The sequence below is a fragment of the Arabidopsis lyrata genome (assembly GCF_000004255.2).
Source record: "Arabidopsis lyrata subsp. lyrata unplaced genomic scaffold ARALYscaffold_7, whole genome shotgun sequence".
Lineage (NCBI taxonomy): Eukaryota > Viridiplantae > Streptophyta > Magnoliopsida > Brassicales > Brassicaceae > Arabidopsis > Arabidopsis lyrata.
Genome location: NW_003302549.1, coordinates 12,099,529 through 12,127,261, shown reverse-complemented (window position 1 = coordinate 12,127,261; position 27,733 = coordinate 12,099,529). Strand labels below are relative to the sequence as shown.

At 37.4% G+C, this 27,733-nt stretch overlaps 8 protein-coding genes and 2 non-coding genes across 13 annotated transcripts; 6 read left to right on the top strand and 4 right to left on the bottom strand.

Annotated features, from left to right (window-relative positions):
- Positions 1-5,453: 5,453 nt before the first annotated feature.
- LOC9306230 lies at positions 5,454-7,232 on the bottom strand. Of its 2 annotated transcripts, none has more exons than XM_021018329.1 (8): positions 7,111-7,232; positions 6,787-7,011; positions 6,633-6,712; positions 6,436-6,506; positions 6,180-6,250; positions 6,012-6,093; positions 5,875-5,924; positions 5,454-5,798 (listed from the first exon to the last, which is right to left on the bottom strand). In XM_021018329.1, exons 2-8 carry the CDS (start codon positions 6,895-6,897, stop codon positions 5,727-5,729), a joined length of 537 nt encoding a protein of 178 aa, XP_020873988.1. In that variant the 5' UTR covers positions 6,898-7,011; positions 7,111-7,232; the 3' UTR covers positions 5,454-5,726. The 2 variants fall into 2 exon arrangements, with proteins under 2 accessions (XP_020873988.1, XP_020873987.1); XM_021018328.1 differs by having other exon boundaries at positions 6,787-6,941; positions 7,111-7,231.
- Positions 7,233-9,199: 1,967 nt separating this feature from the next.
- On the top strand, positions 9,200-10,283 carry LOC9306229. The gene has a single exon (XM_002870112.2). It carries the CDS (start codon positions 9,726-9,728, stop codon positions 10,101-10,103), a length of 378 nt encoding a protein of 125 aa, XP_002870158.2. The 5' UTR covers positions 9,200-9,725; the 3' UTR covers positions 10,104-10,283.
- A 976-nt stretch (positions 10,284-11,259) lies between these two features.
- On the top strand, positions 11,260-12,009 carry LOC9306228 (NADH-ubiquinone oxidoreductase 20.9 kDa subunit). The gene is made up of 2 exons (XM_002870111.2): positions 11,260-11,587; positions 11,675-12,009. The coding sequence occupies exons 1-2, from the start codon at positions 11,434-11,436 to the stop codon at positions 11,839-11,841; spliced, it is 321 nt and encodes a 106-aa protein (XP_002870157.1). The 5' UTR covers positions 11,260-11,433; the 3' UTR covers positions 11,842-12,009.
- LOC110226475 lies at positions 11,926-13,237 on the bottom strand. Its single transcript, XM_021018337.1, is given in 1 exon segment — positions 11,926-13,237. A coding segment is annotated over 1 exon segment (174 nt). The 5' UTR covers positions 12,308-13,237; the 3' UTR covers positions 11,926-12,133.
- Positions 13,238-13,342: 105 nt separating this feature from the next.
- LOC9304204 lies at positions 13,343-15,829 on the top strand. Of its 2 annotated transcripts, XM_002870110.2 has the most exons (5): positions 13,348-13,798; positions 14,205-14,495; positions 14,583-14,732; positions 14,816-14,911; positions 15,034-15,829. In XM_002870110.2, the coding sequence occupies exons 2-5, from the start codon at positions 14,225-14,227 to the stop codon at positions 15,048-15,050; spliced, it is 534 nt and encodes a 177-aa protein (XP_002870156.1). In that variant the 5' UTR covers positions 13,348-13,798; positions 14,205-14,224; the 3' UTR covers positions 15,051-15,829. The 2 variants fall into 2 exon arrangements, with proteins under 2 accessions (XP_020873986.1, XP_002870156.1); XM_021018327.1 differs by lacking the exon at positions 15,034-15,829 and having other exon boundaries at positions 13,343-13,798; positions 14,816-15,025.
- Positions 15,763-15,836, top strand: TRNAT-AGU. The gene has a single exon. It is a non-coding gene; the product is annotated as a tRNA-Thr (tRNA).
- Positions 15,837-17,812: 1,976 nt separating this feature from the next.
- On the bottom strand, positions 17,813-20,051 carry LOC9306227 (pentatricopeptide repeat-containing protein At4g16470). The gene is made up of 2 exons (XM_021018311.1): positions 19,622-20,051; positions 17,813-19,464 (listed from the first exon to the last, which is right to left on the bottom strand). The coding sequence occupies exons 1-2, from the start codon at positions 19,864-19,866 to the stop codon at positions 18,159-18,161; spliced, it is 1,551 nt and encodes a 516-aa protein (XP_020873970.1). The 5' UTR covers positions 19,867-20,051; the 3' UTR covers positions 17,813-18,158.
- On the top strand, positions 19,965-20,045 carry TRNAL-CAG. Its single transcript has one exon. It is a non-coding gene; the product is annotated as a tRNA-Leu (tRNA).
- Positions 20,052-20,881: 830 nt separating the features above from the next.
- Positions 20,882-23,776, top strand: LOC9304203 (inositol transporter 4). Of its 2 annotated transcripts, none has more exons than XM_002870109.2 (3): positions 20,882-20,981; positions 21,716-22,339; positions 22,430-23,776. In XM_002870109.2, exons 2-3 carry the CDS (start codon positions 21,797-21,799, stop codon positions 23,633-23,635), a joined length of 1,749 nt encoding a protein of 582 aa, XP_002870155.1. In that variant the 5' UTR covers positions 20,882-20,981; positions 21,716-21,796; the 3' UTR covers positions 23,636-23,776. The 2 variants fall into 2 exon arrangements, with proteins under 2 accessions (XP_002870155.1, XP_020873968.1); XM_021018309.1 differs by lacking the exon at positions 20,882-20,981 and adding an exon at positions 21,420-21,469.
- A 308-nt stretch (positions 23,777-24,084) lies between these two features.
- Positions 24,085-26,667, bottom strand: LOC9304202 (U-box domain-containing protein 4). Its single transcript, XM_002868084.2, has 2 exons — positions 24,769-26,667; positions 24,085-24,500 (listed from the first exon to the last, which is right to left on the bottom strand). The coding sequence occupies exons 1-2, from the start codon at positions 26,122-26,124 to the stop codon at positions 24,438-24,440; spliced, it is 1,419 nt and encodes a 472-aa protein (XP_002868130.1). The 5' UTR covers positions 26,125-26,667; the 3' UTR covers positions 24,085-24,437.
- Positions 26,668-27,733: the final 1,066 nt, after the last annotated feature.

The window sequence follows — 27,733 nt, the reverse complement described above, 5'->3', positions numbered from 1 at the left end:
GACGGCGAAACTCACCAAATCTTCAATTCCGGCGATTTTGATTATCAAATCGGAAGTAAATGGCGAAGCCTTTGTACACAGTAAGCCGTGATACTCATTTCCACCGTCGGCGTGGTCACCAACAGTAGTTCGTTGACCTAATCAATAGGTTCTGAAAATTAAATCGGAGAGAAAGGCGATTCTAGTGGCTCCAAACGCTTCCTCACGGTACGAATCTGTCTGTATATTTTTTATTGTATGATTTGATTAGGGTTATTTAGATGTTAACAAAATTAGGGTTTGTGATATGAGATTTGTTTTGCTAGAAATTAGGGTTTTTGATTGGTAAACGCAATTTTGGGTTTTTGAATTGATAATGAGTCTCTTAATCTGTTAATTTGGGTTATTGAATACATAATCTGAGATTAAAGTTTTGTATTTGATCTTGATTCGTGTAAAAAAATCTGCTGATCCACCAAAGTTAGTGATTTGTGCCTTTTCTTTGATTTATGACCTTTGATTGTGTGGTTTCTGTTACAGGAATTGAAGTTTGTGTTTCCTAACTCTCAGAGAATAAATCGTGGTGGTCAGGTATGTGTGTTGTTCTGGCTTCTGTACTATAATCCATTTCGAAGTAATTTAAAACTTGATTTCAAACTCTATTAAACATTGTCTTTGTGTTTGTGTTTGTGTTTCCTAATGTAATTTAAAAAGTAGTTGAGTCTGTCCAATTATGCAGAATCTAGATTTAAAACTTGACTAATATAAACCATCATTTGATAAATGAATCCAGAATCTAGAGTTCAGTTTTTAAATGAATGCATTGTGATAAATGATTATGACTTGTTTCTTGTAATAATTAAAGTATGAGTTCAGTTTAATAGGTAAAGAGTTCAGTTTTTAATTGAATGCATTGTGATAAATGATTATGACTTGTTGTAGGTTAAAGTCTGAGGAGTCTAAATCATAGTTATTAGTATGTCATTGATTGCTTCTCTTTGATTGCATCTCTTCGATTGATTGCTCTCTGTGATTAGATTAGGTTAGATATGATCATTATCATAGTTATGATCTCTGTTAAAGTAGGTTAAAGTCTCTGTTATCTTGCATGGTTGAGAGTAGGTTAAAGTGTATGTCATTCATTGCTTAAAGTTAACAGCTAACCATCACTTCAACTTAAGACTGAAGCTTTTTTAATAGCTTCAGCTCTAGTTAATTCAAACCTAACCATATTCACTCCTCTTTAACATCCGCAACTCTATTAAACATTGAACCATAATCCTCTTTTCTTCATTGTCTTCTTAAAGCAAAAACCACAGCTCTTATCTTCTCCTTTTAACACAAACCAGAAACATTTTGATATGGATTCAAGGAATCCATATACCAATCCTTCAAGCTTTTTAAACCTCTTAAGTTCTCAACAAGATAACCCCATGCCTCCACCAAATCAGTATGCTGGTTTTTCATTTAGTGCACCTTGGATTGACCCAAATCAAGCTCCAACGCCTGCTGAAGAGCCTGTTGCAGACCGCAAATCAAGACGTAAATGGTCACCAACAGAAGATGTGATTCTCATTAGTGCCTGGCTCAACACCTCCAAGGATGCTGTTGTCTCCAATGAGCAAAAAGCCACAGCTTTCTGGCAACGCATTGCAGACTACTTTGCAGCAAGTCCCAAGCTGAGAGGTCTGCAAAAGAGAGCTCCATTATGCTGTAAACAAAGGTGGGCAAAGATAAATGAGGGAGTCTGTAAGTTTGTAGGAAGCTATGAGGCTGCAACCAAACAGCAGACCAGTGGCCAGAATGAGAATGATGTGGTGAACTTGGCTCACCAGATCTTCTACAATGATCACAAGGCGAAGTTCACACTTGAGCATGCTTGGAGGGAGCTTCGCCATGATCAGAAGTGGTGCGGATCATCAACAAGTAAAGACAGTGGGTCAGCAAAGAGGAAGAGGTTTGAGGACGGCTCTGCACAGGCCTCATGCTCTATGCCAGTCAACATTGACGAGGAAGAGCCTCGTCCCACTGGTGTTAAGGCAGCCAAAGCCACAGCCAAAGCCAAAGCCAAGACAACAAGTCAAATTGGAGATGAAGACAAGACTTTGAAGGAGTTACATTGTATCTGGGAGATTAAGGAGAAAGATTTAGTTTTCAAAGAGAAGCTAATCAATGTTAAGGAGAAGCTTAGTAGGACTAAACTGCTAGACACTTTGATGCTAAAAACAGAGCCTCTAACTGACATAGAAATGACTCTTAAGAACAAGCTCATAATGGATTTGTTGTCCTAAGCTTAAGTTTGTTTTTATGTTCTATTTAAGCGAAGTATGTTTTAATTATCTGTTTTAAGTTTAACTATGTCTTTAGTTTATGTTTGAAGTATGTCTGAATGTGTTTTGCTATTAATGAAATGATTTCTGTTAGCTAAGTATGCTTGTCTTCAACTGAAACTAAACTAACTTGAATGTTAACTTAAACTGAATGTTGACTTAAACTGAACTAACTTGAATGTTAACTTAAGTGTAAGCATGTTCTATTTTAAGCATGTTCTGTTAAGTCTTAGTAGGACTAAACTGCTAGACACTTTGCTATTAAGCATGTTCTGTTTTAAGTGTAAGCATGTTCTATTAATAGTCTTAAAGTTTCTGAATGTTTTGTGCTTCTGTTTTAAGTTTCTGGTTTGTGTATGATGTTTTTATTAGATGTGTTTGGTCTGATGACTTCTCTTATTAACAATTATGCAGGTGAGCCGAGTAAGAGACACATGTGACACCAATGCTTTTGTGATTTAGTGCCGACTTCACTTGTTATAGACAACAGTGAGACAGAGTTGTTTTGTGTTTTTGTGTCGACATTTCTTCAACACATGACACTAGTATTTTGTATTTTTGTGCCGACAATATTCAGACTTGTAATTTAGTTTGTTTGATACTTTTATTTTCAAATTATGTTTCTTTAGTTTCTCTTCATATTTAAACCGAACACTCCTCTTCTTCTTTCCCAAAACAATCTTATTCTTCTTCTTCTTCTTCTCCAAAACAACATATCTCTTTTCTCCAAAACACTATTTCTCTATAAAACAATCGTTTGAGGAAAACAATCTTAAACTTCTCCTTCTTCAAAACACCATCACCAATTCTTATTCTTCTTCTTCTTCTACAAAACACTATCTTTTTTTCTCGACAACAAATTCTCTTTTTTACTACGATTCATAACAAATTCTTTTTTAGAAAAATGGGATCTTCTTCAAATTATAATCTCAACGAAATGTTGAACGATAAATTTGATCAATATATCGACGAAACATTAGAGAATTATGGTGATCGTCAACAACAACAAGTCAAGAAAAAAAAAAACGAGCATATATTGAAAGAGAGCGTGAACAAGGTCACATCCAGTTATGGAACGACTATTTCTCTGAAGATGCAACATTCCCTCCGCATATATTTCGACGCCGTTTCAGAATGAACAAGCACTTGTTCATGCGTATTGTTGATCGACTCTCCAATGAAGTTCCATTCTTTGAACAAAAAAGAGATGCTACCGGAAGGCTCAGTTTCTCGGCACTACAGAAGGCTACAGCAGCAATTCGTATGTTGGCATATGGTCATGCGGCTGATGCGGTTGACGAATATCTACGAATTGGTGAAAGTACTTCGATGTCATGTTTACACCATTTTGTTGATGGAATCATCTATTTGTTCGGAGATGAGTACTTAAGAAGACCCACACGAGAAGATCTTATACGACTACTCCATATTGGAGCGGGACGTGGATTTCCCGGGATGATAGGAAGCATAGATTGTATGCATTGGGAGTGGAAGAATTGCCCCACAGCTTGGAAAGGGCAATATACACGTGGATCCGGCAAACCAACAATCGTTTTAGAGGCTGTTGCTTCCCAAGATCTTTGGATATGGCACGCGTTTTTTGGACCTCCAGGTACCTTAAACGATATAAATATTCTTGATCGATCACCAGTTTTTGATGATATATTACAAGGTAAAGCTCCGAAAGTGAAATACGTAGTCAACGGGAACGACTATCATTTGGCTTACTATCTCACAGATGGCATTTATCCTAAATGGGCTACATTTATCCAATCTATTTCTATTCCACAAGGTCAAAAAGCTTCTTTATTTGCTACAAATCAAGAGGCTTGCCGCAAAGATGTTGAACGTGCTTTTGGAGTTTTGCAAGCTCGATTTGCCATTGTAAAAAATCCGGCTCTTATTTGGGATAAGGTAAAAATAGCAAAGATTATGCGAGCATGTATAATTCTTCATAATATGATAGTAGAGGATGAACGAGATGGGTACACTCAGTTTGATGTCACCGAATTCCAACACCCGGAATCAACCACATCTTCACAAGTGGATTTCACATACTCTACAGAAATGCCTTCAAATCTGGGTAATATGATGGCCACTCGATCCGAAATACGAGATCGGACTAAACATGAACAACTGAAAGCTGATTTGGTTGAGCATATTTGGCGACAATTTGGCATAAACTAAGCTAACGACTACTCGTTATTCCGTTTTTTTTTTTGTATTTTTTTTTTTGCTTTTATGCTTTCTATGTTTAAAATTCTTAGGAATTTGTAATATTTATTAAGTTTTATCATATAAAAATGTTTATAATTTTCCATTTTTTAAAAAATATTTTTTTTTTAAGAAACCTAGTTAAGGACTCACCATTGGACAAAGAAAATTTTAAGGATTCATCAAAATTTCTTAACTTTAAAATTGTTGTAAAGTAAGATTAAAATATGTTTAAGGATCCTTTTAAGGATTCATTCATTGGGGTTGCTCTAATAGCTTAGCCAAAATCCAATCAAGTCCTTTGATTTAGAAAGACAAGTGTGGATGATGTGACACGTGCACGTTCCTTTCAAGCCAAACAACATACTACTCCCTCAGTTTTCGAATAGTTGTCGTTTTAGAGAAATTTTTTTGTTTTTAATTAGTTGTCGTTTTCAGTTTTCGATGCAAAATTTATTACTTTTTTATTTTGTATATTTATTTTTATTATGCAACTTGATTTACTATTGTTTAAATTATGTTTAGGTAAATAATTAATGATATTTTATATTAAAAAACTAACAACATTAATAGTTTCTTAATTTGTGTGCATATAGTTAAAACGACAACTATTCGAAAACGGAGAGAGTATGATTTAAATTGTTTTCCTTAATTAAGTTATGAGGTGGTTGGAACTTGGAAGTGGATATTATAATGCCCTCAAATTAATTGATAAAAGATTCTCCATTAAACTCTAGTGCCTTTCACCAAGCTACCCACTTTTTAATATAGTAGTAAGTATTTTTATTTGTTTCTTCCATTTTCGGTGATATAATGCTACATTTTAATGAACCACATGCATTGGCATCGTGTTGAATAAGTACACGCGTCTTTTGAATCTGATTTTACAAAGTCGGTGTTACAAGATAAAAATTGACAACACTAGAGGAATGGAGACAATGCGTTGTGATGTATATATAGTTCTCACATTGGGTAAATATTGGGCTGCTTCAGTAACAATCTGCCCAACTCTAGAAAACGAACTACTTTGTTATTGGTAAAATCCAACAAAAACCATAGAAAAAGATTCATATATAAAATATACATTGTTAAGGGAAGATTAGGAAAAAAAAGAGAGGCACAGTTTCTGCCACGAGTGTCTCCTAAAAAGCTACAACTTTGAACTCAAAACCATCCAATCTCCACTCTTTTCAGGGCTGTGATTTAGAACTCCACGAACCTACACACATATTTGCTTACTCTGGTTGAGAGTATCAGCCACGGTATGATCCCGACCTGCATTTGCACCCAACCAACACTATCAATCACACAAGCCCAATGAAAAGGATCGAGAAGGAAGTAAGGAACCTACCATTACATGGCCTGTCAAGTGACCTCCTGTTCCCCAAGATAACAAAGTCCCTGTGAGGCACACCACATTCAGTTTTTTTTTTTGTTTCTATGTGTTATCCCAAAACGAGCTTTAGAGCGGTAAAAGTAACTACTCACCAAACGGTTGAACAAGTTGCTTAGCGATAATGGCAATTGGAGTCCTCCAGAAGCATAATACCAAGATTAGGTATATCACAACCTAGAAACAAAGTTCTTAGCACATCTCAATTAAGGAGTTTTAGAAGAAGAAAAAGAGAAGCTTGAGCACACAAACTTAAAAGTTACCTTTGAAGCAAGTAAAACCTTCCCATACATATCGTATGAAAGCTTGATTTCTTTGTTATGCTGCTCCAGATCTAAATTTCAAAACGAGCATTAAACAAATACACACCTATACTACACCATGATGATGCAGTGCTCTAGTAGGAATAATCTGTTACCAGATAGTAAAGCTAAGTAACTGTTGCATCATATTCCTGAATTTCGTGAACTCTACACTCACTAAGGAATCAATGTAGTGCTACTATGTATGAATACTCACATTGTGCAAGTTCTTTCTCTTTAGTAGCTGCTGACCTCCTAAGTTTCGCTGCTTGCGCAAACGTGGCAGGCCTGCGAGTAAACTATAGTTAAATCTCTCATCAACAACACTCATATAGTTTTTTTCAATCACTGCAGCTTCTCTAATCACTAGAACAAAAACAAAATGTGACAAATTTGACAGCCAAAAGGGCTTACTGAGACAATGCACTGGCCTCTCTCAAAAGCTGCTTAATTTCAGATCGCAGCTCTGATTCCCTCGTGTTCTTCGACCCTTTCTGGAGAAATTCCACAATTCAAAACGATGATTCAAGTGGATGTGAAAAAAGCAAAAAAGGTTTAATCTTTTTACCTTCTTCAATTGGTCAAGCCACTTAGATAGCAATTGGAAGACAACGACGACGAAGAAGGTCAGAGGAGCAGCCAAAAAGCCACGATCTTCTATAAGCTTCTCTCCTTCCATTACCCTTTTCCTGATTACTGATTCTGATGTAATTCACCAATCCGCTAAACCCAAAATCAAACAATTCAACATTCAAATCCGCACAATGAAAGCCCTAATTTGATCCATCATGTTCTGGATAAACAAATAATCTAATTTATGAATTGCACGACGAGGAAGAAAAGATTCGAATGCAGATAAAACGAGATCGTCGTGAATATGATCGGAACTTACAGTCTCCGTCGTAGATTCACAGAAATTTCAAGCCTTCAAGCGGAGGTTAACGTCTAAAATTGGGATTTAGAATTGGCCTGACACTGCAAAAAAGAAGAAGAGAAGGGCTCTAATTTTAACAGAATAAAAGCTTATACTCTTTTCGTGAAATAAACAAAACTCAAGCCCTTATATGAAAAACTATAACTAAACCCTTTTTTTAACAGGCTCTATTGGGCTGCGTTGAAATTCTGATAATATCGAAAGAAAGAATCGGCCCATTAAATTAAAACTAAAACCGCTTGGTAATTTTCTTCAGAATTTAATTAAGCTTGGGTACATGAGTACATGTGAAAAAAAACAACAACTAGGCTACAAGTTTGAGTCAACAGTAAAAGTAACCAAATTTAGAATGAATAAGCTAAAAATAGATATAAATAGTAGTAGATATGTAAAACTACAAAATGGAGGGTAAAAAAAGAACAAAATGTGAAAATTTAACAAACATAATGTATTCTTTTTACGTGGAGTGGTTGTAATGGTTTTACCAGAAATGGCACGCCTTGTCTCTAATCTCTTTCAACTAATCTAAAGACATTTTATGTTTTGTCTCATCCGATCCCACTTAATTATGTTAATCATCTATCTAATTGGGCTTATCACCAAATCAGAGCATTATCGATAACATCGCAGATACCGAAGCTGAAAAAAGGAAGAAAAACAATGTAAATCCAAATCCTAAACGTCGTAGCATCTTCAGCTTTCGTGTATGCATGCCATTATATTCCAATTACTTGACGACAAACTTTTGCTCCCACCACTTTTGATGTGCCTTTCAAACTTTGTATCCCCATTGTCCACTTCCTCTGTTTTTCAACCCGCTCCGTTTTGTAGCTATACTGTCTCACTTTCTTTTTTTTTCTTTCTTAGAGGTTGTAACAATAAATTCACCAATTCAATCTAATATCATTTCATTTATTATGATATTTACATTCTTATCTAATATCAACAATCAAGAGTGATACATTATAAGGGCATTGTATAAATTGGTATATGTGACTATGTGAGATAAGTTTTGTATCTTGTGGACCAATTAATGTGGCTTTGCAAAATCCGACTATATATGAAAAGAAACTCAAAACGTACACATGTGTTTTAGAATTGGATCAAAAAACTTTACATTATATGGGTGTTAAAATTATGTTAATACAATTATATATATATATATATATATATATATGTATCAAACACAACCAATATCTATTATATAAGATTATCACGATAGAAAATATATATAAGTTTGCATCTTTGCATGAAACATATATATTGATACGTATATAATACATTTGTATTTTACTTAGTTATAAATTAATCTTTTCGATCCCAAAATGAGTAAATATATGATAATGTACATGCATGGATGTTTTCATTATGGGAAGGGAGCGTAGAGTAGCATTTCGATCGAGAGAAAACGAGGAGATCGAGAGAGAATGTCTTGTGTAAAAATGAGTGGTCTTTTTCACAATTATTTATCAATCAAAACACATCTCATATTTATCAACATATATATGTATGTTGATATCATTATTCCCTAGTCTTGAACTCCATTTGTCTTTTTATCAATAGATAGGCCCACTTTTATATACTTTTTCATCCTTGCCAAATCATAAGAAGTTAAAACTTAAAAGTGGATCAACTAATTTATAGAAACCATTAACAACTTTTGACTCTCTTCTTTAAAGTGTGTTTCATTTTTAATTGAATGCCAATAATATAACTTTAAATTCCACCGAGAAGATTTGATGTAGAGACAAAGAAGTGGCTCCATTTCACCATCTCCCAAGCCACCAAAATCTCTCCTAAACCCTTTTGTCACTCCCTTTTCTCATATTCACTTTTTTCCAAGGAATATTAAAACCTCATGCAAGTTTTCTTGAATATAGCAAAATACGAATATGATCGTTGATTTATTACTCTTCTTATATATAATGGTTAGGCATGTCCCTGCAAGATTTTTGTATTTAATATTGAAAATTTATCATTGAAATAAAACTTTTGTTATGCATACAATCAAATCAAACGTTTAACAAGACCATCCCCTTATATATATAGACCCTATATTCGCGGGGTTATAAAGTTTCCGTTTCAAATAAAAAGAGCCCTTAAAGGGAGGTAAGTGGGGAGCATGAAAAAAGGTTATATATCTCAATAATCATCCAAACAAACCAATCCATGTGCTTCCCTTCAAACATTCTTCTTGTCATTTTCCTCCCAACCATTTTCTACTTTGGCCAACTTTTTTTCCTTTGCTCTTAAACTCTTAAAAATAAATAAAAAAATATGCAAATTTCCACTCACACATTATACATTCTCTTTTTACAATCCTTAGATTGTCCCTTTTGCCTTCTTCCTCTTGTTCTCTTCCCACTTTACTCCTGATTCTCTTCCTTTCGGAATTTCATCGAACTACTCAACAACCCTATATACTTTTATTGTTTTTAATAATATTCTCATGCAGATTAAATAACAAGAAATAATATAGACCTTTTTCCTCCATATATAAATAGGATCAACACACGTAACATGGCCCCAAACCCTAGCAAGACTCTCTCCACGACTGATCATATCATTACGTCATGAGTTCAATAGCAAGAGACCGAAAGGAACAAATGGTGATCCAGTCTTCGATTGTCTTGCTTCAAGAAAGATTCAGACAACTTCAGAGAGCAAGAGAGTTAAGAGCTGAACGAGAGCTCCTAAACCCTAAACCTAACCACCAAGACAACATCTTGCAATATTACAGCGAACCCACAAGTTTCGGTTTCTTTCAGTTTCTACCTACAAACTCTCAAACATCTTCGTCACAGCAGCTCCTCTCCCTCTCCTTATGCCCACACCCCACCTCTGAATCCATTGAAAAGCCAAGCTTTTGTCATCAGTGGCCAAATAAAGACGACAAGAAGATGGGTGGGATTGATCGATACGACGACGTTGATACGTCTCTGCATCTCTAAACTAAAATAATTGTTCCTCCATCTTTTTGAAGTTCTAAAAATATGTATGTATATAGAGTTTGTTTTCGTTGGTATGCTCTTTTAAAGAGTCTTGTAGGTGGTGGTGATATGTATGGTTAAAACGGCAATCATATATATATTAATTATTTCGAAGTTAATGAGTATGATATATTTTATATTCTACACATCGAGTTTATTGGTTCTTGTCTTGTTGATGGTTACTAGCTATATCATTCCTCAAGTCTCTGCTTAAAAGTATCCATGTAAAGTTTAGCCTTTACCTCCACAATATGTTTATATATACATAATTACATATATCTCAACTTCACCAAAAAAAGAAGGCATGGTAAATAACTAAAGATGTCGGAGTGGTTAAGGAGACAGACTTGAAATTTAGTTTCAGTTGGGCTCCGCTTGCGCATGTTGAAACCCTGCTTTTGCAGCTTTGACGATTTTTCTTAAAGAAATGAATAATTCATCATATAAACAAAGTCATGACAAAAAATCGTCAATCAAAATTCAAAACCTACTTGCATCGTATTTGATTCAGTACTCTTATATGTGTCAGCTAATAATTGAGATAGAGAAAGATAGCAACTAAAGTGTCGACACTCAACTCAATCATATAGATTTTAAATTTTAAGAGAATATAGATTCAAGTACGATTTATGTATTATTTACAAATTGGTTTTTGAAACTATATATTTAAATTTCGTATTATATTAGATATGATATTTGTAAATCATGTTTTTCGAGATATTAAAGTCCATTATTGTTATTCAAAATATATATGAGGTCAGCTTTTAATTTAGTCTATTTACTTTGAAAATACTCATCCCAAAGAAAATTGAAATATGAACACAATTGAACCAATTCCAAGTGCTAACCACTAGCCTAGCATACCTTCGGTATAAGAAGTTAACTTTTCAATCTTGGATCAAATAACAAGATATGTAGCCTTTTTTATTGTAAATTTTGTTAGAAATACCACAAAATGTAATAATATTCCGGCGATCGAAGTGATCGTTTAATAATATTTCCGCCAAATGATATAAAATGGACTACATATGGGTTGTGTTGAAAAGGGTTGAAACTTGAAAGTGATATGATTCTTGAACTAAAGAGCAGTGGTTTCAAGAATCGGAGATGCTAATGGGCCCATTTAGGGTCTGTTACGAGAAAGCCCAACAAAGAAAATTTATGGGTCAAAGAGAAAAGCCTCTAGACGAAATAGAGACTCTCAGCTTCTGTTGAAATGAATATAACCTAGAGATAGATTTTGATCGGAAAAGCAAAAACGAAGATAGAATCAGAGATTCGTCGATCGAAAATGAATACTGACATCACTGCCTTGGAGAAGCCACAATACCCAGTGGTTGATCGGAATCCTGCTTTTACTAAAGTCGTCGGCAATTTCAGCACCCTCGATTACCTCCGTTTCTCTACTATCACTGGCATCTCCGTCACCGTCGGCTATCTCTCTGGTCCATCCATACACCTCCCTCTCTCTCTTTTGAAGTTCTGATTTTGTAGGTTGAGAATGTGCTGATTTGGAATTGGCGATTTTGTAGGGATTAAGCCTGGGATTAAGGGACCATCAATGGTGACTGGAGGATTGATCGGACTCATGGGAGGTTTCATGTATGCGTACCAGAACTCTGCCGGTAGACTCATGGGGTTTTTCCCTAATGATGGTGAGGTTGCTAGTTACCAGAAGCGTGGTGGTTTCTCCAAATGACTTTAGGTTTATTTTCTGGATCTGGTGGCTTCATTTTCGAATTTGAAACCCTCTTTTCTCTGTAATTTGTTTGAATTTCTCTGCTGTTTGAGGATAATATGTGCCTCTGTTTGTCTGTTATGACCTGATGATGATCAATAAGATTTGAGACAGCGAATTGTGGTGATAGATTCTTTGTGATTGTGAGTGATGTTGCAATAAGGAATCTTTAGTGCTGCAATTGGACTAGTCTGATAGGTTTCTTTGTTGTCTAAGTATTGGTTTGTGGATAGATGTATCATTCCAGATGAAACTAGGAGCAGCTGCATTCGAATCCCTCTAGGCACTTTGTCCTGGGAAAAATTATTGGTGCTCATTGTCTATCCAGCTTCTGGAATTTCCCTGTGACATTATTCTGGTGCAAAGTCAAAGCTATGTTGAGGTTATTGTGGTTTGGGCTGTAAATGATTTCTTCTAGGATTGCCATTGTATCCTAGAGGTGATTGGTGCACTCAAAGCAATTAGATGTTGTAGCTTCTTCCCCTGTGGTTTCTTGTTGTGCAGAGGATGCATGTATCAACAGGTAAAAGTTAGAGTCGATCTAATTGATTCGTTGAGAGGACAGATGGGCTTTGCCTTGTTGATGGAATATATGATCTTCCTAGGCCCTCCTAATTTGTCAGAGTCCGCCAATGTTTAGACGAGATGAGTTCATCGATAAAGTTGTCGTCATGGCTAGGATCTCTATGTCTAACACCTCGATGCATCACACATCTATTATATTTTGTTCTGCCTCTTAATTTGGTCTCATTTGCATTATTTTCATGCTTAACTACTGCGTCCTCTCCTCACTTTCGACATAGTTGTTGTCAAAATGTGTTGCATATGTAGAAATGGTAACATCGACGAGACTAAACTAGAGATAGGACCTTTGAATCTGGGCATAAGTCAATAAAAGGAGCATGTCTCAATTGAAGGGGTACCTTTAGTTTTCTCTCTATTTCTCTTCTTATAATGATCACATGTCATCAATAGGAACATTATCATCACTCACATCGCCTCAAGCTAAACTAGTTTGGGCGTTCTTTTGGAGATAACACTATCTCTTCCTCTCACGTCTCGCTTAGATTCACATTTGGAGGTCACGTTTTGTCCATTTGTATCCCTTATGAAAAATCCTTTTTACACGGTAAAGAAAAAAATCTATACATTGCACGACTCATATTTTCTCTAAATTTGTATCATAAGATGGTTGTGTTATTAAGTCGAGCGAAGAGCCATAATCCTGATTTCAACTTAATATGGTGACAGAGAAAGTGAAAACTATTGTGTTCTCACTTCATTGATGTTTTCATGTTGGTTCCCTTGTACATGTGTTAAGGTGATTTAGGAACATACATAGAGTTGGGTTTTTTTTTTTTTTTTTTTGAAGGAAATACATAGAGTTGAGTTTGTAAAATTAAATTAGACATCCCAAAAAGCACAATTATTATTGGGCATATATTTAAGTCCAATTCCAGTGTATTTTTAAGATTGGGCCGGATAGCCCGCGAGCTCTGATCCTAGTTGGCATGAATGACATGCCTACTAAATCCAACCGGTTTTTCAATGAGATTAGAGATTGTCTTGCTGTCGACGGAAACCACACACAAAATCCAACGGTATAGCGCACGAAATGCAGAAAACCAAAGAAATCTAGAAAGCAAATAATTTAAATGGAATGCACCTATCTATATATTAGGCAAATATGATAATGTAATAATTAGAAAGCAAATAATTTAAATGGAATGCACCTATCTATATATTAGGCAAATATGATAATGTAATAATTAGGATGTCATAAATCACATATGATAACGTTGCTTAAAAATTTAATCGAATAAAAAAGACAGGATAAACATTTGTTGGGAGAAAGAAAACGTTCGTCGAATCCTCATCCCTTAATCGCCGACGCTTCAACTCGGTGACGTATGTTCAGGTCAGTTGTTGAATCTCTTTCTCTCGCATCGTTTCAATTTCGAATCGACTACAATCTTCTTCACACGCATCATCGCTTCGTAGTTCTTATCCACTCTCATGACGCTCGGGTTTTGCGAGTGCCGTGTGATGATTGATTAGGTGTTTTTGTTCGCCAAAAGATTTGCTTTCTTCATGTGGTTCTTACGAAATTAGGGTTCGTCGGTTCTAAAACGTGTTTGTCAAGTAGTCTGAGCCTAGGGTTTATTGGTTCGATAGATCCACACAGAAATGTTTATTCTTTTATTTTTCTGTCCGGTCATGTTACGGAAATTCTGATTTTGGGTATAAATAACTCTTGCACCATCACAACTGATCTGTACAGAGTTTTATCCTTATAAATATCATTGAATCCTGAGTTAATACAGAGTCATATGCGAGCAATAGAATGGAGGGAGAGGCAGTGGGATCTAGGAGTAGTAGTAGGAAGGAGCAGGAAAGGGAAAGACGGCGTCTACGAGACAGAGAAAGAAGACAATCTATGAGCCAAGATGAGAGGGAAAGGCATTTGGCACGGCGCCGCAAGAACTATCAGCTGAGAAGGCAGAAAGCTGAGATAAACCGCCTCGACTCTCAGATCCAAGCAATCAGTGGAGGCAGCCAAGCAGCAGTGATCTCACCGCCTGATTCTGGAGCCAGCTTGGTTGAGTCTGATCAGAGTGAGGGTCTCTCAATCTAACTAATGGAAATACAAAAACAAAATTGTTGTGAAAGTGTGTATCATGTGTGTGTTTGGGGACATGCAGGTGTGGCAATACCAGTGGAAGAGCTGGCTAAACTGATGGGGACTATACGGCTGACTCGTCTGAAACATCTGGCGAGGACACTGAACAAGTCCAGCTCTAGTACTGGTGCAGAGTCAAGCAACACAGGAGCAACAGACGCAAAGACAAGATGTAATTAAGCTAGCTAAGTCAATTTCATACATAGAGAGAGATCTATCTTTGTTAATTAAGGCTACGTCGTCATTAATGGACAGGTGCCATGTCAAATGGGCTACGTCTGAGTCGAGTAAAACGACTGGTGAGAGCAAAGGGCCAGCAAGAGAGGTTCTTTTCACATTCCCAAACACAAGGTTCGTTAATAACTTGCAAAGTATTTAAAAGGGTTGATATATACTTTGGATGATGATTACAAATTAAGTCACCTTTTTCTCTCATGTTATTTACTAACTGCTTCTTCTACTTGTGTCAACAGAACCTCAGCTTCACTAGAGTTCACAACTTGAAAGAGAACCTCATGAATTATTGTTTGTAAAAGTGAAAGTATTATTGTTTTGGAGACACATCTAAGAAACTGACCATATTTGTTTTCAAATACAAGTGGGATTACATGATATTCTTCACTTTTCTTTTCTTGTCACAGCCATCTCCTATCCGGCTTTTATCATTTGTAGTTCGGAAGAAGAAACGAGAGTGAGATATCATAGCTGAGTAATCTCTTTTGCTGAACAAGATAATAAGTTTGACAATTCTTTTGTTATTGATTGAGGTATAGAAAGATATATATACATTAAAGGTTTGAATCTTTGAGAATGAAGGATGGCCAAGCGGATGATGCCAGAAGAAGTTGTCAGTTTACACAATATTACAACAATAACAGAGAAAATAACAATAGGAGCTACGAGGTGATCTCTAAAAATGTAAATCTTTTTTGCTAGTCCCAGACATGGAGCTGTGGATAAATATATGGGTTATAAAGAGAGAAGGATGGAAGTTTACTGATAAAGTATTTGTGGGGAGAAAAAAAGCTAACATTTGTTAGATTCAATTGAACAACGGAACAACGATGATAAATGTGAAGAGAAGTTTAACTGAGATTATCATATACATATAACGAAACTATTTAGTAGACATGTTTGTTGGCATTGTAGCATCCAAGTTGTGTCCTATGCTAAAGCTATCATTGTGCAACTACTGTCATGTAGCTTTCATAGCTCAGTTGGTTAGAGCACCCCTTTAGTAAGCGGGAGGTCTTGAGTTCAACTCTCAATGAAAGCAATTTGGTTTTTTCTTATGTCTTTTTATTTTATTTGATTTAATGGACCTATTCTTTGTTTTTGGGTTGGGTAAAGTATTAAATAATCTCGAATTAATTAGGGTTTCGCACTATTTCTTATAAATAGTGCTTTGTAGATTTCAAGTTTCATAATCTCGCATCTTCTAATTATGTTCTATATATACAATTTTTGTTTTTCGTTTGCAATTCGATTTTGATCTCGAGTTTAGATTCTAGTAAGTATCTATGTTTCTTGACACAATTTTTTCTCCAAAAAATCAGTTACTTTGTCTAGGGGTGATCTAAAATTATGGTTGCATAACCCTAAAAGTAAACGCCACAAACTAAAATTAATTTCGGCAAGGCGAAGACGTAGAAGGAGCATACTAATGGCTTCTCCTTTGGAAGCATAGCCGGAAAAGGTCTCATATTCCATTGCTTTATGTAGCGGTGTTGCTGCCTTTACCATTTGGGAATGGCCATGAGACCTACATTACTTTGTATATAGATTACTGGCTTGATTGGCAAGTGTTTTACAAACTTTACAAAACAAATTTTTTTTTAAAAGTTTTGGTGGATCAAATCAAGTTTTAGAAGTTTTGGTTTTCCTTTTTTACTCATAGCCAAAATATTTTGTTAATTAATTTTTTTGGCTCTAGAAATCATTTTTTTCTAAATCAGAGCAAGACCTAAATCAAAATCAACCATAACAACTAATATCTAGAGAAATGCATATGGAAGAAAAAACAACTCCAATGAAAATCAGAATCTTATTTTAGCAAGACCTAAGACAAAATCAACGAATATCTAGAGAAATGTATATGGAAAAGAATACTCCACCAAAATCGATGAAAATCAGAGCAATAGCTAAGAGAAAATCAACCATAACAACTATATCTAGAGAAACACACAATGGAAAACAAAATTCCACCACAATTAATAAAAATCAGAATCTTGGTTTAGCAAAACCTAAAACAAAATCAAAATCAGAATATAATAAATGACTACATGCTCGTAGTATTTCCATTGAGGTACAAAGTAGTCTGAACGCATCTTCAAATAGGGATCAGAGTTCCAGCCTCTGTGTGTCCACATGTTTACATCATCGAAGAAGGATGGAAAATGAGGTGACTTGTCACACTACAGAACCAAAAAAGGATGAGAAATGAGGAAATTATTCAAATTTGAATCATTGTCTAAAGTCTAAACAAAATCAACCATAACAACTAATATCCAGAAAAATAAAACAAAATCAATCATAACATAACTCTGAATCATTGTCTAAACATTTTAGTCGATGTGGAACGTGGAACACATATTTATCATTAATTGAGTAAAGTATGTACTTTTTTTTTCAAAATTCGAATCACAATATATGCAGCATTCTTTTAGATTTTTATTATTTTTATGTATTATATGATGGTTCAAAATAATTAAAAACAAAAAATCAAATCTAGATGATTGGAGAATCCTAATTTTAAATCTAAACAAAATATGCTAAATATCTATATTATTAATCGTTGAACATTATATTGATATTAATAATTTTATAATTAATGTTAAAATCTTTTAATTGTGTTTGGTTATATGGATCGTAGATAATTAATTATAAAAATGTTTGGATACGTAGATATAAGTAATAGCATTCTTTGTAAATAGTTACTTAAACAAAAGTTACTCTCTAGAATGTACTTCAAAAAGGTTAACATAGATAGGTGATTGGATGTACTAGTTGAACAAAAAAAAGAAGATAGGTGATTGGATGTGTTTAGTTGAGATTAGAAGTTGATGCGGGTACCGTAATTTCTCTAGAGCTTTGGAGGATAACTTGTGGTTCCGTAAAAAAGATATGCTACAAGTGTCCAAAGAACACCATTACAATGATTTGAATGTATGGATGTGAGTAAATGTATGTAACAAAAAAAAACCATGAAATAATACTTGTTAAAAAAATAAATTAAATCGAAACAATAGGACATGAGAAGTAGCTATAGAGAATAGGACCTATTTACATTGTCCAAAGATTTGAGTTCACATCAATTATATTTCTATTCAATCCAAATTCAGACCACCATCTTAAATTATCTACAAATCACATTCTACCAACCAATTTGTTAATGCCCGTCCATCAAAACTTGTGTCTGAACCACAACAGATTTGGCAGAGTCTAGCACTGGAGTTTCTCCATAATCACCCAATATTTGACTCCACAGCATGCCTTTTCTCTCTTCCAGGCTTAATATGAGAAACTGCAACAGTATCGTCGGAAACAAATTTCTTTCAGCGCGGTCAAACAATGCAAGACAAGACGACATATCAGTCCATCAAACAGGACAGCTAGATTCTAAGTCATCTGGATAGTAGTCAATATCCATAAAGAATGAAGTCATCTCGTGGACCTTCTTGTATATCTTTACTGAGAGTTTGTGAGACGTATCATCCTTCATGAATCTATGAACTTCCCCTTGTAATTCGATCTGGCTATACCCGGGATCTTTTTTAACTCCTGCGTTCTCCATCCTCCTCCTAACCTTTGAAGCAGCATCACGGAATCCACAACTCGCGTATCCATTGGCAAACACCACGTAATTCCCCCCATTCGTTGGATCCAACTCCAAAAATTTTGTAGCTGCGAGTTCTAGCAGTTTCACATTCCCATGAATCCTGCAAGCCCCAAGTAAAGAACCCCATACCGGAGCATGCTCCTTGCATGGTGACTTCATTACAAATTCGTACGCTTCTTGTAGCCTACCAGCACGCCCTAACGTATCAACCATAGCTGCATAGTGTTGTCCCTCAGGTTCAATCCCGTAATCTCTCTTCATAGAATTGAAATGCTCCCAACCTTTATCAACTAAACCTCCATGGTTACACGCAGTGAGAACCACCAAAAATGTAACCGGATTTGGTCTACAACCTTCTTCCTTCATCTTCTCAAAGCATTTTAACACCTCTGAAACTTTTCCATGATATCCATAGCCAGACATCAATGAGGTCCACGTAACAACGTTTCTAGTGGACAATTGATCAAATACTTTGTGGCCATCAGAGAAGCTGCTGCATTTAAAGTACATATCAACAAGGGCACTATCAACTATAATGTTCGACTTAATATGGCGCTTTATCATCACAGCGTGAGCTCTCTTACCGTGTTCCAACGATGCTAACGCAGAACAAACTCTAAACACTGAAGCAAAAGTATACTGATCAGGAACTATTCCGTTCTGTCTCATATCATAATAAATATAAAGCCCTTCTTGTTCAAGACCCTTTTGCACATACCCAGATATCATCGCATTCCACGGGATCAAATCTCTAATCTCCAAACTACGAAAAAGAATCCCAGCGGTTTGAAGATCCCCTGATAAGGCGTAAAGTATCAACAACTTAACTTTCAAATACTCATTGGGAGCATATCCTACAACAATCATCTGAGCATGAATCCGTTTCCCTTTGGTATATTCCTTCCTTTGTTTACATTCCTGCAACAGCACAGCATAAGTCTCAGGCTCGACTTGCAACCGGCTACGCCATAACAACCCAACAGCTTCTTTCAATCTCCCAGTAACACACAGACCCTTTAATGTCTTATCTAACTTCTCTTTCTTTCTCTGATTCTCCACCTGAAAGCTAAAACATGTTACATGTGAACCAAACAAGATTCAGACTTTACAATCTCGTAAGAGATGATCATAGCAGAATTATAAAAAGGTTCAGCATTTATACATTTCAAACAAAAATCAGGCAAATGAATTTCGAAATTGAGATAGGATTTGAGAAGAAAAACCTGCCAATTCTCCTCTCCGCTAGCATCCGGCGTAGGATGGTCGTCGCATTGCCGGAAAACATAGGACCGGAAGCCGACGACTGAGAGGCCTCTGTTTGTAACAACTTCTGAGAGTAAATCATGGCAAGTTTATTCAGAGAGAAGCAGAGGATCTGAGAGTGGGATTTGTGAGACAGAGAAGAAGATATTAACGTTTTCATTCTCAGAAAACGAACATTAACCCTCCGATGGAGAAATTGTGCCATCAATTAAAGTTCTCGAATTTAGGGTTCAAGAACTGTGGAAAGGGTTTAACTTTGTTAATATGTTTGATATAAATCTTTGTGTCTTTATTCATCAGATAGTCAAGATGGCCGAGTTGGTCTAAGGCGCCAGTTTCAGGTACTGGTCCGAAAGGGCGTGGGTTCAAATCCCACTCTTGACATATTTCTTTTGTTTTGTCCTATTACTTTTTTTTTTTTTTTTTTTTTTTTTTTATGAGAAACATAAATATAAAATATTTATCAAAAGCCAACTTTAAATAAAGAAATAAAATAAATGTGTTTTGCAATACAAGTTATGCAACCATACAAATTCATTGCACATTAAGCAATGCAATGCAAGTTATGCAACCATTCAAATTCATTGCACATTAACCATTTAAATTTACTTACTTTTAAGTAAATTCATTGCACATTAAGCAATGAAAGTTATGCAACCATTCAAATATGTTAACATGTTTGACAGAAAAAAAATATAGAAGACAAGTGAAAGAGAGGAGATGATAAGAGAGAACAAAAGAGGAAAGACATACGAATAATTAAGCTAACACAACTTTAGGAGATGCTTTTTTAAAAAAGACAGGTAATTCAATTTTTCGTGTTTGGCTAGCTTAAAAATAGCACATCTGTGTTTGAAATATGTTGATGAAGTTCCTCGTGCGAAGACTTTTCTTCCAACTTGAAATTTTGATATAAACTTATGTTACTCATTTACCAATAATAGCCAGATCCAACTGTTACAGTTATTAACTAACACAACTTTTTAGGACATACAGTTTTTGTTTTGACTAATGGGTTTTTGAGAAGAAAACACAACCACTAAACGTAACCATTTTCCAGTGAATAATTCTTATCCTTAATTATTGGATATTTAGTTAGACCACTTGTTTTAGCATCAAATTGTCACTGTTAACTTTTTTTTCTTCTTCTAAATTTAGCATTTCAATCTGAGTTTATTCTCTATAAATTCAGTTTCGCAAATCCATAGGACATTCATTCTTGTTTTGTTTCAAAGTGTTAACTAAAACAGTATTCAGAGAAAAATATTTGTTTACTCGATCGAGATTTGGGAAATCATATTAAGAGTGTTATTTGCCCAGGTAAAAAAATTTCCCTGCTCTGTAAAAATCTGATTGATGTAATTTGAGGATATCATCATCACATCTTTCAAAATTTTCCCTGCTTTATTTTTCTGTTGATTACCAATAAACAAATCATATTCTGACGAATGCATGCATTAGGATTTAGATTGGCTCATATTTTATGGTTTGGAAATTAAATTTAGTATTTATCCATAAGATTATCTTTTCGGTAATCTTCTGAAAGAGATAATCATGAAGTATGGTAGTAAATCACAGAGATTAGTCATCTCTCCTTTTTACTTTTTACCCAGAATCTCGTGAAATTCGGAACTAACCATAGTAGATTAATACGAGATGGTCAAAAGTAATTAAGCCATATGGGTCCCACTTAATCAACTTTATAATTAAGAGAATCTTATCCAAATTCATCTCATCTTCTATCCTTTTATTTTATCTCTCGTATCACTCTCTGAGTCTCTGTTGTGTTCTAAAATAAAAAAACTCTGGTACGACTTGAACTTTTCCCTTTTTTTAACTTATTATGTTTTTTTCACTTGCCTGTCTTATTCGGTTTGGTCTAATCTAATTGTTGACTTGACTATAAGATCTGTCTAAATGGAAAGGAACAAAACGAAAATCTTAAAAGCTTTAATGATAGAAGATGAGGATTTTAATTTCCCATTTCGAGTATATTCGTTTAATCTCTCTTTATATAATCAACAGTTTCTGGGTTTTGTTATTGTGAATCGCAGGTAACGATTGAGAAGAATCTCTCTTTTCTCTACTAAGAGAATCACATTCAGAGAGATCAGACAAGAAGAGTTAAAGAAACAATGGTGGAAGGAGGAATTGCGAAAGCAGACAAAACAGAGTTCACTGAGTGTTGGAGAACAACATGGAAGACACCTTACATCATGAGACTTGCTCTCTCCGCCGGAATCGGAGGTCTTCTCTTCGGTTACGACACCGGAGTCATTTCCGGGGCTCTTCTCTTCATCAAGGAGGACTTTGATGAAGTTGATAAGAAAACATGGCTTCAGTCAACTATTGTTAGTATGGCAGTGGCTGGAGCCATCGTCGGAGCAGCAATCGGAGGTTGGATCAATGATAGGTTTGGTAGGAGGATGTCGATTCTTATCGCTGATGTTCTTTTCTTGATCGGTGCGATTGTGATGGCATTTGCTCCGGCTCCGTGGGTTATCATTGTTGGAAGAATCTTTGTCGGATTTGGTGTTGGTATGGCCTCGATGACGTCGCCGTTGTACATCTCTGAAGCTTCTCCGGCGAGGATTAGAGGTGCACTTGTTAGTACCAATGGTCTTCTCATCACTGGAGGACAATTCTTCTCTTACCTCATCAATCTTGCTTTTGTCCATGTAAGTGAAATGATTTAGTTTCAAGTTCTTGTGTTGTTATATCATCAACTGAGAAAGTCTCTTAGTTTTGATTGAAAATGTTGTGAACAGACTCCGGGAACATGGAGATGGATGTTGGGTGTTGCGGGAATTCCAGCCATAGTTCAGTTTGTGCTCATGTTGTCGCTACCTGAGTCTCCAAGGTGGTTATATAGAAAGGATAGGGTTGCGGAATCGAGAGCGATCCTTGAGAGGATTTACCCGGCGGATGAAGTGGAGGCGGAGATGGAAGCTTTGAAACAGTCAGTGGAGGCAGAGAAAGCAGATGAGGCAATCATCGGTGATAGCTTCACCGCGAAAATGAAAGGAGCTTTCGGAAATCCCGTCGTTCGACGTGGACTTGCTGCTGGTATCACAGTGCAGGTGGCACAGCAGTTTGTGGGGATCAACACTGTCATGTACTACAGTCCTTCAATTGTGCAATTTGCTGGTTACGCCTCCAACAAGACAGCTATGGCCTTGTCTCTCATTACTTCTGGTTTGAATGCGTTGGGTTCGATTGTGAGCATGATGTTTGTCGATCGGTACGGGAGAAGGAAGCTTATGATCATCTCTATGTTTGGGATCATAACATGTCTTATCATCTTAGCCATCGTGTTCTCACAAGCGGCCATTCACGCCCCCAAGATCGATGCGCTGGAGTCAAGGATGTTTGCTCCAAATGCTACTTGTTCAGCATATGCCCCTCTCGCAGCCGAAAACGCTCCTCCCTCGAGATGGAACTGCATGAAGTGTCTCAGGTCTGAATGTGGATTCTGCGCCAGCGGAGTACAGCCGTATGCACCAGGAGCATGTGTGGTGTTGTCGGACGAGATGAAAGCAACTTGCAGCTCAAGAGGAAGAACATTCTTCAAAGATGGATGTCCAAGCAAGTTTGGGTTCTTAGCAATAGTGTTTTTGGGGCTTTACATCGTAGTCTACGCACCAGGTATGGGCACTGTCCCGTGGATTGTCAACTCTGAGATCTATCCGCTAAGATACAGAGGTCTTGGTGGAGGAATAGCCGCCGTCTCAAATTGGGTGTCCAATCTCATTGTCAGTGAGAGCTTCCTCTCACTCACCCATGCTCTTGGCTCCTCTGGGACCTTCCTTCTCTTTGCTGGCTTCTCCACGATCGGGCTATTCTTCATTTGGCTGCTCGTTCCTGAGACCAAAGGGCTTCAGTTTGAGGAGGTCGAGAAGTTGCTCGAAGTCGGCTACAAGCCCAGTCTCTTGCGGCGGAGGAACAAGAAGGGCAAAGAAGTCGACACCGCTTAAGACGATAATGATCACTTTTCTTTCTCTCTCTATTTTTACTATTATCGCTGCCAGTTCCTAATTCTATATTGTATGAAACCAGATTGGAATACGTATTATCAAGACCTTTTAAAACCTCAAAAAACATGATTCAAAGCAAAACTTCTTCCAACGTGAATTTTCCCAAAGAAAGGGTTTACAAAAGCACACAGCAGACAGCTTTGTGCAGCCAAAGCAACAGCTTAATAAGTGAATTGCTTACTTTTGAGAGGAGTCATAACTATCAATGTCAAAGTGGTGGGACAAATTACTGTTTCAACGCTAACCATTTACTATTGTAGGACAAGACAATACAAGTGGTGCCAGATATGCTGACACACAAATCATCTACCAGATCCACCGGCAAAGACACAGATCCACAGACAAACACTCGAAAGATCCTACAATAATTGATCCAGATAGAGTTAAAAGTTAAAACAATTTGATCAAGAAATATCGATTAAAAATTGCTTAGTTCTTGAACAAGCATTTTGCCGACGCTACTACAAGCTTTTTGCCTTAAAAATCAGCATAATCCACCCCACCTCACAAACCAGAAGCCAAAACCTGAATGCTAGACTTGTAATCCAAACAAGCACTCTCCCTTGAAACCCCTCAAAAACTAGCTTAATCATCAATACATGAGAGAGATCAAAAGTCAGTCAAGTTTCTGGTAATCATTTGATCTCTCTTTTACAGTCTACACAAAGACACTATACAAAACCACCAAACATACACTCAGTATATACATACTAGACTGATGAAACCTCCACATGGTTGCATTTCAAGGGCTTGATGAACTTCCCTCCTTCCTTGGCTCACGTAGATACCCCAGAAGTCTTTCTGCCTGCACCATACAAATCGATGAATCTTTATCAATTTCAAAGCTTTTTCATACATTTTACCAAAGATTTGAACAAAGCTGACCCTGCTAATATATGGAATTCACATCACAATTCTCAAATGGATCTACTACATCAGTGACTATGTTTTTTGGACTAAAGGAAAACAAAAACTAGATCTGATTCGAGATCTCACGATAAATCACAGAGCAGACAGACATCAATACTTAAGAAGAATCTAATCCGTAACAGAAGAATATGATTGTTTTGTACCTTGCGCTTGGCTCTAACACTGACGGAGCCGCTCTGAGAGAGACCCACAAGCGGAGGAATCGCGCCCTCCCTCACAAGCAACCCACGGTTTCTAACGCTATCAGAACAAAGCTGCAAAAGCGTCAAGATCGCAAATTCTTTCCCTTTCACAGATCCATCCTCGATGGCCTCAACAAGCGCTGCGATCCCTCCTTCCTCAACAATAGCCTCTTTACCTTCGTCAATCGCTGCCAAGCTGCTCAAAACAACCATCGCTTTCTCCGCCATTCCAGTCCCTTCCTCAGCCACAAGATCCACCAACGGCTTCACCGCTCCGGCAGTAACCGCTCTCTCCTTGTTTTGCTGAAGCGTACATAGCTTGTAAAGCGTCGTCAGAGCATCCTTCTTGCCTCTGCAAGATCCGTTCAACAAAAGAGAAACCAGCGGCGGAATCGCACCACAGGCTCCGATTGAGCCTTTGTTCTCCTCCAATAGCGCCAAACTAAGCAACGCGCATGCAGCGTTCTGCTTTGAAGTCTCCGTCCCAGTTTTGAGAACCCACACTAGTGATTTAATCGCTCCTCCTGCGGCGATTACAGCTTTGTTCTGGTCGTGTAAAGAGAGGTTCAAGAGAGCTGTAACTGCGTGCTCTTGCGTCCATGGATCGTTACAACGAAGAAGTGGAATCAAAGCTTGAATAGCTCCAGATTCCCCAATCAACACACGATTATCCGCTCGATTCTTCGCCAGTAGCCGCAGCTTGGCCGCAGCAGATCGCTTTATCGCCACCGAAGTAGAGCGAAGTCCGTCAATACAGAGTTTCACAGTTGGTTGCAGATCTTCCGGCGAAATACACTCAATAATCTCCGTAGAGAAGTTTTCCCTCTGTAGAAACCCTAGACAAGGCTCCCTCTCTAACTCTGGATCCTGCGCCGCTTCGTTATCTCCGCCGCTCTCATTTCTCTCAGAATCCGGCGACGGCAAGCAAGCTAGACGCTGTAACTCGCCGGAGATATCACTACTACAAGCGGAAAAATCACTAAACGCCTGAGAAATGTCAAGAAACGCTTCCTCTTTCATTGAGGAAGCGTTTGAATTGAGAGAATTACTGTTTTTCAAAGCAAGCTCTCCGAGTCTCATGTCGATGACGGAATCCGACAGAAACTCCGACGCATACTCCGACTTATCGCCGATTGAGCCTACGAATGAGCAAGATTGATCACCGCTTTGGTAGAAGTTAGATCTCACTGTCCTCATCGACCGGCCAGCTTGACGGTGTAACCTCGCCGCCGACGGCGAAGATGAACCGTAGAAATCGGTTGTTAACGGAAAGCGATTGGAATTGGAATGAGATAACGGTTCCTCCACCGAAACCATCTTCGTAAATTTATCAAAATGACTCAAATTTGTTCTTCAGTTTCTCAGAACATTCATGGTGAGATTAAAAAGGAGGAGGCTTTGAGGAAGAGGATGAGAGAAGGTTTTTAAAAGCTGGTAGCTGTTGGTATCTGGGTGATTCTTCACTCACGGGACTGTGACGAGTTTTCTAAATCAAAGTGACACGTGGCGAGATCTTAGAGTTAGATGTAATTAAATCGACGGTTTAGAAGGAGAAGCGTATTGGTCGCATGTCTGTGTCACCAGCCATGTGACTGTGACTTTTAGGTGTACTCAGAGGAGGGTCCTGGTTAAACTACAAAAAAGCCCCTGCAAAGAGAAGAATGAAGTTCACAAGACACGTGGGGACAGTTGGCTTTTTTGGTAATTCCGATACACGGCTGTTGCCGATTGGGTTTTTGAGAGTTATGAACGGCTTTGAGGAAGAGATGTTTTAGACCGTTAGATTAGATGATCCAACGGTTGTTAGAGATTTGAATGGTACACCTCGATGCCACGTGCAGAGCTCGTCGACATAGATACGTCCAATGTGGAAGTCGAAACTAACACAATCGAGATTTGTCTAGGGTTTTAATTTAGGGATACGATAAATGTGAATTCTCAAAGAACAACAGAAACAATTGTAACCAAAGATGGTGTTCTTGATCTTATTGATGAAAAGAGTAGTTTTGATCGTACAAGAGTTTGATCGTAAAAGAAAAGATGTTTGTGCTGTGAGAGCTTTGCGTAGTGTAAATTCTAGAGCGATATTGCTTGCCCTTCTGTGAGAGCCTTGAGTCTTCTTATATAGGGATGGTAAGCCGCCTCTCCAGTGATATTCTCAGAAGATTTCCATTTATCTTGAAGTCGGCTAGAATACCGCGGATTAGGATAATTTCCTTATTCTTCGGAGTTTTTGGAAGATTTCCTGATTTGAGTCGATCCTTCTAGATTCTCCTTTATCATTTCCGAGTATTTCGGAAATGGTTCATTCCTTCGGAAATGGTACGTTGAAGGCGAATATTTGCTAAGTCTTCGCCTCGGGTGACTGATGATTTTTCTTCGGTGACCGAACCGTTTGCCGGCTCGGATGTCTTGGTGCTTAGACTGGCTCGGAAGGCTGTGTTACGAACGGGCTCGGAAGTAAGGATGGCAAATCGGCTCGGGTACCTGTCTGGATGGGGCTCGGGTATTATAATTTATTAGCCAAGTCATACCCGAACCGATTAGCTCAATTTCCGAGCTGAAGCAAGATGACCCGAACCAGTTTAATCACGTCTTAACCCGAGCCGATTTGGAGACTGATCCCGAGCCAATTTTGTCGCCGTTCACCGAGCCAGTTCGGCGAGTGATCCCGAGCTGCCCAGTCATAGTTCCCGAGATATCAAGTCTTGGCTCGGTCTTAACGCGGGTGGAATCCGACCCCAACAGTTAGCCCCCCAGCTCGTTGCCTTGAGGAGCAAGTGGCGAGCTTCATGATTACTAACTCGAGCGGTTTAAGCTCTATTCTGAGCTTATCCTTGTGCGCAGAGGCAATTTATATTTCTCTGACGGTTCATATTCTTCGGAGATTCGAATCTTTTTGGCGTTTCTCCTTCTTCTTGCGTGA